Source organism: Eptesicus fuscus, chromosome 21, assembly GCF_027574615.1.
Source record: "Eptesicus fuscus isolate TK198812 chromosome 21, DD_ASM_mEF_20220401, whole genome shotgun sequence".
Classification (NCBI taxonomy): domain Eukaryota; kingdom Metazoa; phylum Chordata; class Mammalia; order Chiroptera; family Vespertilionidae; genus Eptesicus; species Eptesicus fuscus.
This window is the reverse complement of record NC_072493.1, coordinates 22,921,783-22,940,553: the sequence shown is the minus strand read 5'-3', so window position 1 is coordinate 22,940,553 and position 18,771 is coordinate 22,921,783. Positions and strand designations below refer to the sequence as shown.

General features: G+C 48.0%; 1 protein-coding gene across 5 annotated transcripts in view; it reads right to left on the bottom strand.

Moving 5' to 3' along the window:
* The window catches only part of ANKRD11 (ankyrin repeat domain containing 11), a 259,037-nt gene that overhangs the window by 8,755 nt on the left and 231,511 nt on the right, over nucleotides 1-18,771 (bottom strand). For 3 of the 5 annotated variants that reach the window (XM_054711347.1, XM_054711345.1, XM_054711346.1), the window contains 5 exons: nucleotides 13,190-13,360; nucleotides 12,777-12,980; nucleotides 11,350-11,492; nucleotides 8,854-9,001; nucleotides 1,750-8,378 (listed from right to left, as the gene is read on the bottom strand). In XM_054711347.1, coding sequence (XP_054567322.1) covers nucleotides 1,750-8,378; nucleotides 8,854-9,001; nucleotides 11,350-11,492; nucleotides 12,777-12,980; nucleotides 13,190-13,360 — 7,295 coding nt within the window. Of the gene's footprint in view, nucleotides 1-1,749; nucleotides 8,379-8,853; nucleotides 9,002-11,349; nucleotides 11,506-12,776; nucleotides 12,981-13,189; nucleotides 13,361-13,817; nucleotides 13,912-18,771 lie in introns of those variants that run through there. The other 2 variants (XM_028143001.2, XM_028143003.2) reach the window with 2 other exon arrangements.

Genomic DNA, 18,771 nt, shown 5'->3' with positions numbered 1-18,771 from the left:
TGAGCAGAGGAGGGCAGAGGTCTGGCTTCACTGTAAAAGGATCTCTTTGCCTGCTCTGCAGAGAACAGACCCCAATGGGCAAGAAGCAGCAGGAGCTGGCCTAGGTAAGAGAGTAGAGTGGGACAAGCAGTGACATGGGAGGTGCTGGCCTGCAGAACCCCACATAGATTGATTTGTTCCTGGCATGAGGATAAAAGGGTGATGTGCAAAGTGGGGATTAAATGTGTAACCTCTGCATAAACCAAGAGTCATCAGGTTGAGGTGAAGGGTGAGCCACCAAGGGATAAAAATGGATGAAAGAAAATGGAGGATCCGAGCTGGTTTGACTCAGTGGATAGAGCGTTAGCCTGCAGACTGAAGGGTCCTGAGTTTGATTCCAGTTAAGGGCACATGCCCAGGTTGCAGGCTCAATCCCCATTAGGAGGCATGCAGGAGGCAGCCGATCAATGATTCTCTCTCATCATTATGTTTCCCTCCCTCTTCCTTCCTCTTAAATCAATAAAATATTTTAAAAAGAAAGAAAATAGAGGCCCTGGATACAGTGCTGAGACAGATGGGTGCTGACGGAGGACAGACCCGCTTGGATAGAGAAGCCTGGAAGCCCAATGAAGGGTGTGCTTTGAGCAAGTGACAAAGGTGCCAGGGTCACTTAGGGCTCCAGTGGGATGAGAACTGAGGCCTGACCTCAGGTCAGTAACATGGAACTGCTGAAAACCAGAATAAGAGGTGTAGAGGAGTTCAAGGGTGACGGGCTGGGGTTGGAGCCAGGCCATACATCCCCGTGGAGGCCTTTAGCTGTTAAAACAAGTTGAGAAAACTCTTTTTCTCCTTGGCTGCTTGAAGATCGGCTGCCATAATGAATGACACAGTTAACATCTGGACCAGGAAGTTCATAAGCCAACAGGTTACTTCAGCAGAACAAATGGCAACAGTATCTAAGACAAATTCAGAGAATACTAGCCAAAATGTGTAAGACCACACCAGATGTTATCCTTGTATTTGGATTCAGAACCCATTTTGGTGGTGGCAAGACAGCTGGCTTTGGCATGATTTATGATTCCTTGGATTACGCAAAGAAAACAGACTTGTATAAGACAAACTCAAGAAAACAGAGAAAGAAATGCAAGAATGGAATGAAGAAAGTCAGGAACTTCAAAGGCCAAGTTGGTGCTACTAAAAGTGAGCTGGAGAGTGGATTCTTCAGTGACTATCTGTGGCGATGGAATAGGTTTTTCATGAGAGGACTAATAAATTAAGAACTTTTATGTGAAAAAAAAAAAAAAAAAGGAGTTGAAAGGAGGCACTGAGATACAGAAAGGGGGAATGCTGTGCAGGTGTGTCCAACATGGAGGTGGGGGCCTTGGTTAGCAAAACATTGAGACCAGGGACTGAGCAAGCACCAGGGTTGGCTCTAGTTGGAGATATGCAGGGTGCGGCCACAGCAGACAGGGAGCTGACAGTCAAGAGGGCGTGGGCATGGACCCAAGGGCACTCACTGACCCAGTCAGGCACTGGATGGGGAGACGACATAGGAAAAAGGATGAATGACAAAGAGGAAACTGGATCTCCTGACCCAGAGGGATAGTATCAACATGGACATCCATGTTGGAGGGTGGTCCCCAGGATGGCACACCTACTCCAAGCTCTGGCATCCCAACAGTTTGGCATTTGCATTTAGACATACAGCAAACAGGGTCCTGACCTGTCGACTGGCACCCTTGGGGCCTGGGGCTCCATCTTGGCACTCACCACTGGGATGTGCAGCTTGCTGAGCGGTTTGCCATCTAGGAGGTAGGAGCCTGTATAGGTGACGTACTCAGCGTAGCACTGGGGTGCCTGTGGGGTGATGTAGCAGAGGATCTTTCGCTTCTCCTCAATCTTCTTCCTGATCTGTAAGTATTCAAAGTACGGGTTGGATCTGTCACTGTGGTAGGGCTCTATATCATCCAGCTTTATGGCATCGACGATGGCGGCCAGTGTCTGCTGGATCACCTCCCGTGTCTGCTGTGTGGATGTGTTCATTTGCTGCTGCAGCTGCTGGCTGGAACGCTGAAAACGGCGTTTGCGTGGGTGCTGGGCCTGGGGGTCCTCTTCCTCAGAGCATCGACCCTTCGCTCTGGGGGTTGGGGCAGGGGCAGGTTCCTTCTCAGAGGGAGGTGAGCTCTGCTTGTTCTGGTTGGCCAACATCTGAGCTCGGTTCCTGGTCATGCGCTGGGGGATCTCCTCCACTTTGGGGGCTTTTGGGGCTTCGGCTATGGGTCTGGGTTCTGGTTCTGTAGTTTCAGTCGGGATGCTTCCTGAAGGCCCCTCAAGCCCAGCACTGTCATGGGGGCCAGCCCCGTTCACCACCTGTGCCTGTGCAGGGCTGTCCCCAGGGGGCTCAGGTGTGCCGTGGGATGCTGCCAAGGGGTCTGGGGCCTCTACCTCCTCGTCTCCACTACCTAGTGGATGCTGCTCTGGGGGCGCTGGTGTGAGCCCCAGGCTAGAGTCGGAGGCCTCAGGGGCCCTCCCCTCTGACACAGCCTCGGCTTCCACTGTGGTTTCCAGAATCATGTCCTGCTTTGGCCCCTCTGAGGGCAAGGGCTCAGGCTCAGGCTCGGCAGGGAGCCGGGAAGCTGCCTGATCAGGAGACAGCACAAGCTGTTCCTCAGCAGCTGATGCAGCCACATCCCCACCGTTCAGGACCACAGGAGCCCCTGCAGGGGTATTTTCTGGAGGAACAAGAGTACTCTCTTCTACAGGTTCTGTTTCGACATCAGAAACATCTTTAGTTTGCAGAGGAAGCTCTGGCAGTGAGAAGGGCCCCAAGTCCAGGTCGTCCTCAGAGTTGGGGAAGGCATCAGACCAGGGCACTGGATCAACCTGTCCAAGGGCAGACAGACTGTGGCCATTTTCCAGGAAGGTATTTTCCAGAGAACTCAGAGCCTCCACCTGAGTCACGGTGGTCACACACGCAGGCTCTGGGGGCACATCAGGGGCCACTTCAGGAAGCGACTTGCAGTTACTAAAGAAGGATTCCAGCCTGGAGGAAGGGGCGAAAGGGGCTGGTTCTTCTGCAGTGGAGATGGCAGCTGGGATTGCTTCTGCCGAGGCATCTTTAACTTCCTCAAGTCCTGGCTCAGGGACTGACAGAGGATATGGGACAGGGGAGACCGGGTAAGGGGGCTCCGTGGTGCTGAAGGGCACAGGTGCAGCAGGGTGGAGGGACTCGGCAGGGCAGAAATGTTTTGGGGACTCTGAGAATCTCTGTGGAGACTTAAGCATAAGGTCCGATCCCATGGGCCAGCTGACAGGGTTTTCAGGGGCACTCCCAATTAGGCTAGAAGAGAGGCCCTGCTCCGAGGTAGCGGGATGAGCCCACTCAACCGGCTCCTCTGTGATTACTGTGCTGAAGGGTCCCTCATCCAGGGGCTCCAGGTAGCTGGGCTCTGGGGGGATGATGGCAGCGGTGGCCTGCTGGTCCTCTGTGGCATCCAGGGGAATGCCCAAGTCAGGGGGAAGGGTCCCCTCCATGGATGGGGCCAACAGCTCATCTCTGTGCGAAGTGGGGGACTTTGCTTGTAAACCAGAAAAGGCACCCTCTGGAGAGGGGGTGGTGGTGACCACGGCTGTGGGTGGGCAGTGCAGAGTGTCCACCTTGGGGGAGGGAATGCCATAGTCTGGGGAGTAGTACGCCGGAGATAAGCAGGCAAACTTCTCCGAAGGACCTGGGGGCACAAGGGCCTTATCCTCCAAGTGCTGCCCTGGTGAGTCGTAACTGGATGCAGTAGGGACACTCTGCTGTCTGAACAGCTTGTCTCCAATGCTGAATTCTTCTTCAGGAGTCCTCCTGATATCAACAGAGACCGAGCGATAAAGGTTTGTGCACAGAGGTCTTGTAGGCGTCTGGCTTGGGGTTTCCGAAATCCCGCTCCCTGCAACTGAGTATCTATCAAAGAAGGAGGGGGAGCAAGCGCTGGCAGCTGTGCTGGAGACGGGCGGGGGGTCTGTGCAGTCAAATATGAGGTCAGGATAGTCGTCAGCACTGCAGGATGGGGTCCTGGGCGTGTGCATCGCCTCCTCGTAGCTGGGACCGGACACCACAGATGCGGGGGTGGGCACCCCGGTGGGCCGATTCTGGTCAGGCCTGGGAGAAGCGGGCAAGACCTCTTTCATATGAGGTCCTGCCAACCAGTCTCTGGAGTCCACAGCTGGTCCTGGGTGGGGCTTATTCTCAGGGACTGGTGGAACAGGAGCCAACTCCTTGAGCTTTTTGTCTTTAAGGGCAGGGTCCAGCCCCAGTGGCTTCTTTGGAGGGATATCCAGACTCTTCTTGCGCATGTCCTCACCTGGCTTCATCCTCTCCTTGAGCTTAGGGTCTCCAGACCTGTGCCTCATCTTCTCCATCTGTTTCATTCTTTCTTTGTGCCGTTTGTGGCGTTCTTCAATCTCCAGATCTTTCTGGGATAGCATTCTCTCGAAGCTGGTCATCATTAGATCACCATCTCCCAGAAGCTTCTCTCTGGGCCTGACATCTTTCTTGCCTGGGTCTTTAGACAGTGGTAACTTATCATTTCCATTGCTGATCTTTACAGAGTCACCTTTATCTTTATCTAAAGTTTCCTTGAATTTATCCTTTAGTTTGGTCTCACTGAGTTTCAGGCTTTCATCCTTGGTTTTATCTTTAAAGGAACTTAGAGGACTGTCCTTGTCTTTGACTGCAGGTTTGTGCTCATCCTTGTGATGTCTCAGGAGCCCTTCACTGTGCTTGTCCCTGTGTCTCTCCTTCTCATCTCTCCACTTCTCTCGATGCTTCTCTCGTCTCTTCCTCTCTTTTAGGATACTGATTGCACTAGATCCATAAGGCTTTAGTTCCTTTTCTATTTTCTTGGAAGGTTCTCTTTCAGAATCATTTTTATCTTTCTTTTCTGTAGAAAACAACTCAATGGTTTTATCTAATTCATCTTCTATGTCAGTTTTTGTACTGTAAGAAATACCGTAAGCATCAGCATCCAAGAAATCCTTTTCATACTGGTTGGAGTCCTTTCTGCTGCCAATGTCCTTGTAATCATCATTTTTTTCTTTTTTTTCAGACTTTTCTTTTTTGCCCCTCTCTCGATCATGGCTTTTCTTGGATGAGGATGAAGAGTGCCTATGCCTTTCCTTCTCCTTCAGCTTCTCCTGTGGGCAGTTCTCCTTGACTCTCTCCTCTAGAGGCTCTGTGAAAGACACCTCCAGGAGGGCACTCAGGCCCGGGTCCTGCCCTCGGTCCGTGAAGCTGTCAGAGGACACCTCACTAATCTTGTCATTAGAATCTTCTCTGTATTCATGCAGAGCTTCTTCCTCCAACTTTTCCAGCAGGCTCTTCTCCGCCTCAGTACTTTTCGACACCTTCCTCTCTCTGCAGTGCTCCTTGTCTGGCCTCTCCCTGTGCCTGCTCTTGGCCTTGTCTTCTGCAGAGGGCTTCTTCTCCACCTTCTCGGAGGGTTTCTGTTTGTTTTTCTTTTCCTGAATAGAATCAACTGAAGTTCGGTCTTTCCTGTCCTTATATTTTTCTGTCGACTCTTTATCCTTCTTCTCTTTGTGCTTTTCAAAGACTTTTTCTTTCTTGTCTTTCGCCCCTTCTGTGGTTCCTTTTTCCTTTTTCTTTTCTTTAAGTTCTTTCTCTTTCTGCTTCTCTAAGTGCTGCCTGTCAACAGAGTGCTTCCGGTGTCTATCAGAGGGGTATGGCTCCCTCCCATCATCTTTTTCCTGAAGGCTGTCCGCCCTCTGCATTTCACTGGCCTCTCCAATTTTGAATCCACTTGCTGTATAATCATCTTTTTCATCTTCGCTTTCATCTGTGAATATATCAGCAATATACCAGCTTTTCTCTTTGCCCTTTTTCTCATCTTTTTTTTCAGAGAAGTCTTCTGAGATGATTCCAGGGAAACTCTTCTCCTTTTTTTCTTTAATTTGGTCAAGAGATGTTTTTCTTTCCTTGTCTTTGCTATGGATATCTTTATGTTTTTCTTTAGTATCTTTTTTCTCTTTAAAACATTTATCAAATTCTTTGTCCTTCTGACATTTTTCAAGGATAGACTTTTCACTTTTATCTTTGTCACTGGACTTATCTTTATATTTTTCTAATTTTATTTTTTCCTTCTTCTCCTTCTCAAGGCCGTCTTTCTTCTCCTTCTCTCTCACTGAATGATGCCTTTCCCAAGGCTCCAGACTCTTCCCAAAGTCACAGTCAGACCTGTCCTTGAATACACTTTCACAACTATACTCCTTCAGGTCCTCCCTGTACGCCTCCTCGGCCTTCACTCTGCCATCTTTCCGCTCCTTGGTGCTCTCAAGAGGGTCCTTCCTGTCCCTGCAGATGTCGCTCAGATCTCTGTCCTTTCTGTCTCGCCCGCATTCAGCAGACTCTCTCCTTTTTTTGTCCTTTTCTGAAAGATAGCTGGGGATATTTTTATGCTTTTCAATGGGGTCTTTTCTCTTCTCAGAGTTTTTATCCAGATAGTCCCTGTCTTTCTTCCTAAAGAAAGCATCTTTGTCACTCCGTTTTTCACTGTAGTCTCGCTTCTCCCGGCTTTTGTTTTCCCGCTTCTTCTCCTTACTGTCCTCTTTCACCGTTTCCAAGATCAGCCTGGCCACAGAGTCATTTTTAATGTCCCTATAGTCTGTCACTGGGGAATCCCAACTATCTTCCCCTTTGAAATCAAAGGATGAATCAGACAAGTCAGAAAACCACCGATCTTGTTGATCATCAGAAAGGCTAAATTTGGTGTCTTCATTCTCCAGAAACTGACTTTTGTTACAATAGTCATCAAAAGCAGAATCTTCCCTGTAAATTTTTTCTTTTTTGGGCTTTTCTTTATCTTCTTTGAAAGTCTTTTCCTTCTCTTTTAAAATTTTGTCCTCTTTAAAATCATTCTTTTTTTCTAATTTTGAGGGCCTGTCCTTGGACTTTTTCTTTCTTTCCTCTTTGTATAGTCTCAGTTTTTCCTCTTTTGGAGACTTTTCCTTCACTAATTTCTCCTTTTCTGCTTTATTTGAACGGTCTTTCTCTTCTCGGAAAGACCTGCTGACATCTTTGTTTGTGTCTTTGATTCTCTTGAGTGACTTTTCATCTTTGGAGACCTTTATTATGTCATCTTTAAAGAGCCATTCTTTTTCTTCTGACTTCATTTTGCTAAGCTTCTCTTCTTTCTTAAAGTGATCTCTATCGTGCTTTAATACTTTTAACTTGTTTTCAGTGGAAATGTCATTGTCTAAAAGTATAGCTTTGTCTGACCTTTGTTTGGAGTCCTCATATTCATAAGTGAAACTTTTCAATTTGAGTTCCTGACTTACTGAACACAGCCCTTTCTCCTTGTTTTTGTGTTTGTGTTTTGTTTTATGTTTCTTGACCACTTTCCCCTCCTTGTCTAGCTTGGGAATGGCACCGTCCACACTGGGGTGGAAGGAGCTCTTCTTCTCTGACAGAGTGCTCTGTAGGCTGCCCCGTTTCCTATGCTCCTGCCTCTTCCTCAGTGGCTTCAGTGACTCCACACTGGAGCCCTCAGAGGAACAGTCAGACTCACTGGTCAGTCTTGTTCTCGTGGAGTCTGATAAGGAACTGACCTCTGACCAGGCAGGAGAAGAAATGGTTTTCCAATTGTCTGTCCGCCAGTGCTTGGCATGCTGGTCTGTGTGGCTGGGGTTATGTTTCTGGGTGGCAGAGCTCCCATGAGATGAGGTGGAGGAAGCAGACAGGGAGCTGAACAGGGAGGGGTCCTTCAGCACCAGCGGGGACTCCTTAAGGCAGCCAGAGCTCCCCACCGAGTCCCCATCGTCCTCGCCGCTCTCTGAGGACTCACTCTCTGACTCGGAGGAACAGAATTTGTCACTCCTTTTCCCAAACCGCACTTCTTTGCCTTTTGTTTCTTTCTTTCGCTTCTTTTTCACTTTATTTTTTTCCTTCTGCTGCTTAGAATTAGAAGGTTCCCGTGTTTTATTACTGGGCAAAATTGTGTGTGCAGAGAGTCTCAGCTTCTCTCCTGTCCCCACAGTGACTCCAATGTCCTCCTCATCTGATGTGTCCGACAAGATGCGGTGAGCCGCTTTCTTTGGTGCTATCGTGTTATTTTTAGTGTAACTTTTCACTTCCATTTTGGGTATAGAAATAAAACTATTTGATTTAGTCTCTTTTCTGTAATCCTTTTTCAGTAAGTGTTTGTCATCCACTGGAGGGACTCTGTCCTGCTCATCATCCTCATCAAACTCATACTCATCCTTGACAGGGGTCACAATTTTCTGGGGCTCTGGATTCTTAGCCTTGTGCTTTAGTCCTTTTTCAAACTCAGAGTCTGTGTTATTTCCATCAACTGAACTAGAAGGTGCAAATGATGGGGCGTCTTCCTCCTCTGAGCTCTCTGTTGGAAATAAGAAGAAAGATGTCAGAGGCAGATTCAAAACACCTAAAGACATAGATGGGGGAAAGCTGTCTCAGGGATGACCTGGAGAAAGGCCTCCCCAAGCACTTGGTCACCCCTAGGATGAGAGTCCTGGAAACCCCCCGGAAAGCATTTCACTTGAGTTAGTGAAATCTGAGGCCAACCATGGGCTGAAGGAAACCAAAGAGAAGTTTGTGCAAAGACAGATTGGTATCTTAGGATAAGCCTGCAGGTTTTTGGTACTGAAACCCCAGGTCCTCACAGTCCAGAATTTCCTGTAAGTGCCAGGTGTCTAGGAGGTTGGGATCTGGTGTGCTGATCTGCAGATGAAAGCCAACATTGCCTCTGTTATCACAGCAGTACTGGGAGGCTTATACCCCATAGTGTCACACACCCTGTGACCCCCACACCCATGACCCCCACCCTGCACATAGCCTGATGCCCAGCCACTGACCAGTTGAGCTCTCCTCACTGGATGTGTAGGTGCCCTTGCCCAACAGGAGGTTCACCATGGTCGGGGAGTTGGCCACCTTCAGCGGTGTCTCGCCCTTTCGGTTGCTCTGCTGAGGATTTCCTCCATACCGCAGCAGCAGTTTCACCACCTACAAGACAGCAGCAGGTGCCTGAGGATGTGTTCTAAGAAACACTGTCTGTGCTATAGTAATTGTGTAAAACTGTAACTTGTTCAGAACCTTGAGCTTAACCAGGGAACAACCCAAGGCAGAGGGCCAGCAGTTGGTGTGCACAGCACTTTCTGGTGGGGTCTCTGGACCTGTGCCTCTTCCACAGGAAGGACCCTAGCAGAATCCTGGCACCCATCCCAGGCTCTCTTGCAGGTAGAACAGTTTCTCCCACAGAAGACCTCCTCACTCATGACGAGTCGACCACTTTACTGGAATCTTTTCACATAGGATCTCCCCTCCTGCCAATGTGATGAGCTCGCCATGCAACAGGGTCCAATGATCATCAAAGGGTTCTAGTAGTTCAGGGGGAAGTTTTTTATTGGAGGAGGGTTTACATAGAGAGGAAACAAAGACCAAGCTTCTGCAAGCAGGTTTATTTTATGTTTCCATTTATTTTAGAAAATAAGATAATCTCTTCAGTGCTTTATTTTATATGGGTAAGGATGACCAGAAACACTCAAGGTGATCTTTTAACAGCTCTGTTCAACTGTTTGTAATCAGCAACCTGGGCTGATTATATGCCAGGACAGCAGATTCACTGAACTGAAGTACAAATATTAAATTCAATCTCAACTTTAGTCCAGTAAGTCTGAGATAAGAGCATGAGAAGAATCTTTAAAAAGGACAAAACTCTTGTTACTCACATACTCTATTTTCACTCAGTAGTTACAATTTCTACTGCTCCATCAGGGCAATCTCCTATTGCTGCTCTAACAAATCACCACCACCTTCGTCTTACAATTCTGGAGGTCAGAAGTCCAAAATTAGTCCCCCTGACCCCGCTGATGTGTGGTACTGGCTCTTTCCTTTCCATGCATATAGGGTTCCTGGCAGTGAGGGGGACTCTGGTTCCATGTCCATGTTGTCTACCAGCTAATGGCCATTCCAGCTGCTAGAGGCCACTGCATCCCTTTGCCAAGGCCCCTGACTCTAAGGCCAGCAGTGTAGCTCAGGTCTCCCTCAAGTCTTCCTCCTGCCTCTGCTTGCAACTCTGACATAGCCGGGAAAGGATCTCTGTTGTTAGGACCCTTGAAGGCCACTGGGCCAGCCTAGATAATCCACGATCATCTCCCATCTCATGGTCTTTCATTTTCTTCCATCTGCAGCCCCCTTACCATGTGAGGTCACATGTCACAGGTTCCAGGATCAGGATGGGGATATCTCTGGGGGCCATTATTCTGCCTCTCCCACCATGACTCCACACTCTTTGGCATTTTCCACAATAGAAAGTTTCAAAATGACAATTAAAAAAATACAGAGATTTCAAATGACGACTCCCTTCCTCTCTACTTCCTCACCTACCTGCTCACAGCCAGCTTCATTTCACCCACATCTGCCCACTCCTCCAGGTATTTTTAGCAAATCACAGACATTTCATTTACTTTTTCAGTATATTTCTTTAAAAGGTTTCTTTAAAATCAAGAAACTATAATGCCATTATCTTACCTAAAAAGTTAACTATAATTCCTAACATAAAATATATAATCAGTGTTCAGATTTCTCTATTTGTCTCAGAAATCCTTTAACTCAGAGTGCCCTCCCAATCTCTCTCCCTCCCCTGCAATGACTTGTCAAATTATGTTCATCACACTCTTGATGTACTGTTTCCCTGATATCTGCCAAAAGTGACCAGGCAGAGCTGTCATAAGGAGCATTTCTGATCTACTGGTGTCATCATCCTCACCATGCAGGGGCCTTGTCAAGATGGCTCAGGCAATGCCTGTAACAAGACTTTATCTTTGTGACCGCCCTGCTTTCTGGTAGCACAAGATGCACCAGGCACATCATGTACTAGTATATCTCCTGCTTCAGACCTGAAGGCAGTCATTTCCCCCAAGGAAGCCTAGTCCTCTCAGGGGAAACCGTGCACTGGAGTACTCACTGTTGTTGGACTGGCTACACCCCTCAGCATCACATCAGTCAAGGCCTTCCCTAGTTTAGTAGGACCACAGAGACAAGGACAGGGTCAGGAACAATCCCCAGGATACCCCCCTTCCTATCAGTATGATGGTCACCTACTATAATCCAACTACACCTGCATGGCCAGAGCAGGGCCCTGTCACACATATTGCAGACAGTACTGATTGTTGGAACTGTGAGAAGCCATCCAAGTGCTGATCCAGGATGAGAAAGCTGGGCTGGTCAGAGAGGACAGCTCTGGTGAGGGATAAAGACGTAACTTCTCAGTTACCCAGCAAACATGAATGACAACGAGGACAGAGAGGCAGGAGCTACAGACCGGTGTGGAAGTCAGACAAGAGACCCACCTTGTAGTGCCCATTGTTGGCAGCATCATGCAGGGGCGTGTCATCATCCAGGCCTTTGGTATTCACCTCTGCACCCGCAGCCAGCAGCTGCTTGGCAACATCGTAGTAGCCTCGGTTACATGCCTCGTGCAGTGCTGTCCAGCCTGGAAACAGACACTTAGGACATATGTTATTTAATCCTTAGGAACGTCATTCCTGTCTCAAAGCAGCACTCCAAGGAAGCTGATGACAAGAAAGAGCCCTGGAGGGCATTGCTCTGCACTGAAAGGCTAGAGGTCCAGGGAAACCCTGAGTGTGTTTTACTGTGGAGCCTCTTGTTTGCTCAGGGATATTTGGCTTGTTAACCCTACAGATTAACCACCTGCAGGGTTAATCTTGAACAATAAGAGTGGAGGACTGGTGAACACAGCATCATGAGGGGAGCCTCAGTCTGGCTCATCCATCAACACATGGGGAGAAAAACCTCCCATTTTGGAAACACACCCTTCATGGAGCACATAGATGAGGCCACATTGGGACAATTCCCCTGGCAGTAGCCTGGAGCCTCAATCTGCCACCAGGTAGAGTGGCCACACACATCAGTTTGCAAACAGGGCCCACTCCTTTGGACACAAATTCCAGTGCTGTGAAAAATCTTGATATAGGAAAATTGCTTCTTTTTAAAAAGGTGCTAAATTAGGTATTGGTCAGATACTATCAACTAGGGCAATGGGAAAAATCTACAAGTATTCTGCATGAAGACTCCTTTGCTCATCTTATGTTCTCATTCCCCTTTAACAGCTCAAACCTGTTGATTATGCATCATGGCATAATGGAAATATTTTATGCAAAAAAGGGCAACACTGAAATGCAATTATGGGGCCCTCCTTCAGCCTGTCTCAGGTCAGGGAAGCACACCCATTTGTCATATTAAAAGCAGAGTCTCAGGGTGGCATTTCTTCCCTGGGAGATGGGAAGGTGTCCCTGGGATGACAGGCACAAAGGCATCCTCTGCTTGGGCAACATGACTTCTTCCTAAATATGCCAGAGGCACTCCTTGAGGAGCCAGGAAGAATGATTTCTCAGCATAGAATTGGGGTTTATATAACACAGTGGAGTAATATAGCTAAAAATTCCTCAATTCTCGTACAAATAATGAAAAACAAATAGATTTTTAAATACTTTCCAAGAAACACTAATTCCCTCCATCTCAGAAATAACAACTTATACGTCTACCTCATGCACCTAGAACACACCAAAGAACGACAGGGGCCCAGGGTCTGGCTCTTGCTCTTGCCATGCTGATCCCAAGAGCAAGGCTAATGCTGCCAGGATGATGACACTTGGCCAGAGAGCTCCGTATCTCTGGAGGCCAGCCTTACATCCTCCTGTGAACTTGCTGCAGGGTCTCCCTGCCCTGCCGTCTCCTGGGCGCTGTGAGTGCTCACCAGCAAAGTCCTTGACGTTGACATCCGCCCCTTCACTGATAAGCTCCTTAATGCGCCGGGCGTCTCCCCGGATGGCAGCCCGATGCAGGCGGGTCTCCCCACGCTCGTTTCTCTTGTTCACTTTATCTTTGGTTTTTGAGGCAGAGTTAGGCGTCCCCTTCTGACACACTGTCGATTGGGAGGGATGCTTTGGTGTTGTATCTACTGCAGGCCAAGGAAAGGAAAGGCGGAGCATTACTGGGGGTAGAGCCAGGGAGTCTGGGCCTGGGGGTGTTCTCTGCTTTATAGAAATTTCCAGAACCTGGGCCGTCTTCACGAGAGAAAGAGGATGGCTTTGCATGGGTGCCCATCCCCAGGGAGAGAGCCTCTCCAGTCCCAGAAAGCACCTACCATCCATCACCCTGGGGGCTCACCTGGGCTGTTTGCAGACTCTTCAGCTGTCATCTGCATGAGGAGAGCCACCTGCTGGCGCTCAGAGAGGGGGTAGCCAGCTCGGATCCCAGATAGCCCCATGCCAAACAGCAGCCCGGCCTTCCGGGTGACAGGCTCCTTCTTAATCCTCTTCCGCTCAGGACCCTGCTTCTCTGTGAGGTGGTGGAGGAGAGGGGGGATATTTCATGCCATGGAGTCCTTGGAACCCAGAGCCTTACCTGGAATTTCAGAGCCCCTGCCTCCCACCTCACAGGGAAAGAGAAAGAATAGAGTTGGCAACACTCCTGCTGCCCATCATCACCTCTTCCAGCAGTAACTGTGAGACACAATTCCAACACCTTGTTATTAGCCAATGAAACCTGCTAAGCTGAGGCCCCCACCAACCATTTATTCGGCTCTAGGTGCCTCCCCAGACCACCCACCATGTGCGAGGCGGTGGGGACAGCTAATCACCAATGTCCTGGCTCACACAGGACAGGTCTCCATCTATTAAATACACATGTCTGTAATTCAAGTCCTCCTTCCCATCCCGCCTCCAAACAGTACAGACATAAAATGGCAAACATAGTTTAGAAATAAACAGATCAAGGCCGACTTGCAGTACTGTACCTTTCTTCTTGCTTCTAGGCACCTCCATTTCATGCCATGGCGCTTCGAGGAGCGAACCCGCCTTGAACCACGACATGGACTGAGCTGGAGGCATCTAAAGGCATCAACACAGAGCACTAACAAGACACGATGGAACAGCGCGGCCATCCCATCTCAGCCTCCTCATAAGCAAATCTTCCACCTACCTCACCCATTATAAAATGCCCTGTCAACATTCAACAGAAATGCATGTGCTGCTTCTTTTAAAAGAGGCAGGGGTTGAGGGAGAGAAAAGATACCCCCAACTCCAGGAGCCAAAAGCTCGCCTTCTTCCTTCACCTCACCCTCCTGTTGAGGGGAAATTTGGGGTCCATCAAGAGCCTCAGAACCCTCCCCCAAAGCCCATGCTTTTGGGGTGGAGACCCTATTCAGGGCCGAGATATTGCAGGGTGTTCTAGGTCATAGGGTGCAAGCTGCAGGCAGGAAAGGAGACGTGGGTCTCTGAAACTCTCCTCTGAGGGGTGTATCCCTTGCTTCCTACTTGGCATATTCAAGGAGCCCCTCTCTTCAGGTCCCTGGCTGGGACTTGACCCTAGAGAGGTGGTGACATATGTGAATCAAGGACTAAACAGATCACATTTCCACCTTGTCCATTCCTTCTCAAAACAATATCACTTTTACTATTCACCACCTCAGGCCCCACAAACATGTCCATCATTTTTATTTCCTTAAGGAAAGATTTTCATAAACTGTTATTTCTTTTACAAGTATTTTAAATTGCCTTTTTAAAAACTAAAGTTGTGACTTGTTGAGAATGCTGATTTATGAGTTCAGGTGATAACTTGGGCACCGCAGTTCACCATCACCAGCAATAATTAATTTTCAACCAATCCACAAGCACAAATCTAAGGAAGTAAATTCCAGAAATAATGTTCTTTGTTGATGACTCCGGCTTATGCATCCCCAATTCTACCTACAACCTCCTTTCCAAGCAACAGGGCCTCATGATACATCCCAGAGGCAAGAGCCTTCAAGGAAGCCTCTGCACAGGATAATGAACTAGTTCTGACACAGCCATTCTCACCCCACTTTTGAAATGACTGAAAGTCATAGTATCCAAATCATTTGGTTTAAATGCTCTTACACAGCTGAGTGCTCCAATCTCTGCAGCCGCTCCATGCTCTGCCTGCCTTTTCTACATTTACCCAACTGCTCATTTGCTGCTTGCTTGCATGACACATTCCGATGATGAAGATGATAGAGTTTTCCATTGCCAAGGTACAAATAATAGAAACAAGATCAGTGGGAAGGCCGGAGCCACCTCCTCAGCAGTTCTCCACAAGCACAAACCAACCAGCACCCCTCCATGGACAGAAATGTGATGCCCCACCACTGAGGTGTTTCCAGCACAGGGTTCTGAATCCCACTGTAATTCCCTCACAGGAACGCAGGATAAAGACACATGCACTCTCCCCACACTCTATGAGCTGGACTCCACTTCTGCCCAATCTCCCAGAAAGCACTGCTTGGTCTCAAACAGTCAGCCTCTAGCCTCTCAGGGTCTCTTGCTCACAGTGCCCCTACTAAGCATACACAGTTTACGAGGCCACTGCCTCCCCCTCACCTAGAGCCATGAAGACAGGAAGCTCACTGGGAAGAGGATGAAAGCAAAACCTGAGAAAAGCAGTGTGGAGAATTCCTGGCTGTGGGTGACATTTGCTAATTACTTCAGAGGTATAGCTTCTCTGCTGTGTGCAGACGTGGAGGGTGCTGGGTAGACACAGGGGAGGGCAGGGCAGTGCAGGGTCTGAGTGGTAAGTCTTCAGGGTAAATGTAACAGCAACTTTAAAATGAACCAAGGAGAAAGAAGGCAACCCACTGTCTTCAAGTGCCATTGCAGGCAGTAATCTCTTTAGGGGTCAAGAAGGTAGGAGGAGGCAGGAGAGGGACCTCCAGGAGCTCACCGCACACTTTCTGAGAGTGGCAGCTGAGAACTTGTGACCTTTTACCCAGAGGGCTTTCTGCAGTAAATTTGTCCCTGGTTGCAAAGCAGGACCCAATGGCACCTTTGTTCAGGAAGGAACAAAGGTCAGAGGTGGAGTGTGGAGACAGCCCTGTGTGTTGGGCAGTTGCTGGCCCGGCCCCTCTCCACACTCTACCAACCATCCCTCCCTCTGCCTCTGCTTCAGCAAAGGCAGGATTGTGTCTTCCCTCTCTCCCGTGGCCATGAGCTGTAAGCGCTTTCGATGATGCTGACAGAAGGGTGCAGACTCTCCCCTGGGGATGAATTCACACCCTCATAGGTGCCTTGGGCTGCCCCACAAGAGCCTTGGGTGTAATATCATTTTCTACAAGCACTCAAAGCTACCAGTATCTTGAGGGGTCTGAGTCGGGCCAGGCTTGAGTCTTGGGGTGGAAGGAGAGCCTGCAGAAGCCCTGCCTACAGAGGAAGCCTCTCCATTCTGGCCCAGCCTCAGTGAGGCTATGAAGCTGAGGCCCACCATGCACACAGGGTGTTGTTGAATGCTACAGAAGTGACCCCACTGCTCTCCTTCCAGCCTAGCCTTGGCCCACTATGTCCTGTTGGCAAGGGCCAACCTCTCAAAGGTGGGAGGCTATAAAATCTGCCTCTACTCCAGGTGGGCAATGTGCCCCGCCAATCAGCACCCCCACTGGCCAGTGCAATGCTGGGTTCAGGGCGAGAGGAGTAACACCTGGGACAAATGGCAACTCCTTTGGCATTCTGCTAATTTTTTGTTTGTAATATCCAACCAGAAACAAAGTAGAACTTTTGTGAATTCCAAATGGCATTTGCCAAGTTCTAGAGTGGAAAACTGATAGTTCCATGTGACAGCTGAGCAGCACATAGAGGTCGAGGGTATGGCTCTAACAAGCCAGTCTATGAAACATCCCCCACGCTTAGTTTGGGAGTGGGAGGGGGCAGGGTTGCAGAGCAAGGCATGTGGTCTGCAGCTTCCATATGCTTTAAGAGCTCCAAGGGCTTTGCAGGTGATATACAGAGGCAGAATTCCAGGGAAGGCAGAGTGGTGAAAAGCATGGGTGGGAAACAGCTGGGCCTATAATCCCAACAGCTGGAGCAGGGTCATCTTCCTACGAGATTCTTACTTCCTGTTCGCTCAAGTCTGTCTGCTGTCTTTCTCATTCCTACTTTGTTCCTGGTATTCCAATGTCATCTGTGGCACTCCTCTTAAGCTGATGGATGAAAGATGGTTTCACATGAGCCTGGCCAGTCCTCCTACATCATCTTTAGGAAAACATGGTGATGTGATAGCACCCTGTATCTCTACAGTGCCTATAATCTTGTGCATGTTCACTTCTGGTCTCTGAAATCGGTGCACATTTTATCAGGCCTTCTTGGTATATGGCCACCCAGCTGACAAGAATCCCTCCCCTCCCCAGGCCATCACTGGGCTTCCTACGAAAGCTCTTTCTCCTCCTCAACCCAACCGTTCTAGAACACACTCTTTCTGCATTCTTTATTGCAGCTGTCTGACTAGAATGGGGCCTTTTCCCAGGGTAGTAGGACTGCCAAGGGCAGGTGTTTCTGAGGGACCTCTGTTTGCAGGAGTTAGCGTTCAGAGTCCACTTCCTGCAACTGAGTCTCATTCCCCAGTAGAACTCAGATGCATCCACAGGAGAAAAGATTTGTCTGAGTTAGAGTGAATTCTGGTAGCAAGGACAGAGTGAGCATCTAGGGCAGAGGGGGGAACCTTTTTTCTGCCAAGGACCACTTGGATATTTATAACATCATTCGTGGGCCATACAAAAACTTATCAACTTAAAAACTAGCCTGCTATATTTGGTCAAACATTTAATTAACTCACCCCTAATGCACTGGCAGGGCCAGACCAAATGATTTTGCAGGCCTTATACAGCTCACAGGCCAGATGTTCCCCACCCATTAGAACCAGTCCAGTTCTGTGGAGTGGTGTCAGTTTCTGGCTTCCACAAAATTACTGAGAGGTTGACTTGCTTTCTGTAGGCAACCTTTCCTCTCCTTGGCCATTTTTAACATTTTTTTCTTGTTGTTCTGTAATTTCATCACAAAATTCATGTGTAATCTTTCCCCTGCTCATAATGCACTATCCTTCCTGAACTAATAAGGACTCCTGTTTTCACAGACATGAGAAGTTCTCTGTCTTCTCTGAGCACCAGTGCCCCCACTTCTCTCCTTGGTTAGATGCTAACATCATGCCTTAGTCCTTTTCCACACACACATCTCATAATGTCTTTCATGTTTCCTATCTCTTTTTTTTTCTATACCTCAGTCTAGGCAATTTCTTTAGTTAAAACTCCAAATTCACTAATTCTTTTTATTTCCAAACAAAAAAACACAATTTTATTTCAAGTATGAAATATTCAAGTAATTTCAGAGCAAGAAAAAAAATTCCGTATGTCAGTAGATTGTAGAACACAGGCCACTGGAGCTATTTTTGTTGTTCTGTTATCACAGAGCAATTGGAAAACTGGATCCCTCTGGGAATTCTGGGCTTTTTAACAGTTTGACTGAAAGTGCATCACTTGATATAGAGCAATTACTCTGGTGTTTGTAACTGACAAAGACTCTTTTGACCACAGGACATCAATTAGAAGAGTTTAAAGGGAAGCACCTAACCAAGAGGAAATTTCCTGAATGTAAGGTCTGGGATTGGCAGGGAGGGAAGATCAAGACTGAGCAATACCAACTGTGGCTAAGGAAAGGACTCCTTCTGATAATAAATCTTTCTTATGTTATACCTAATAATCTGCCTATTGCATTTTTAATTTAAGTGATAATTTCCATATGTTCCATTATATATATATATATTTTAAAATCTACATGATCTTTTTTGACAGTATCTTGTTTCTTGATCATGTTTTCAATTTTCTTTTATTACATTCTCTAATCATCTAAAGGTGTGAAGTCCCTGGGGCTGAACCTCTCTACCAGGATGGGTTTCTTCATCATTGCTAG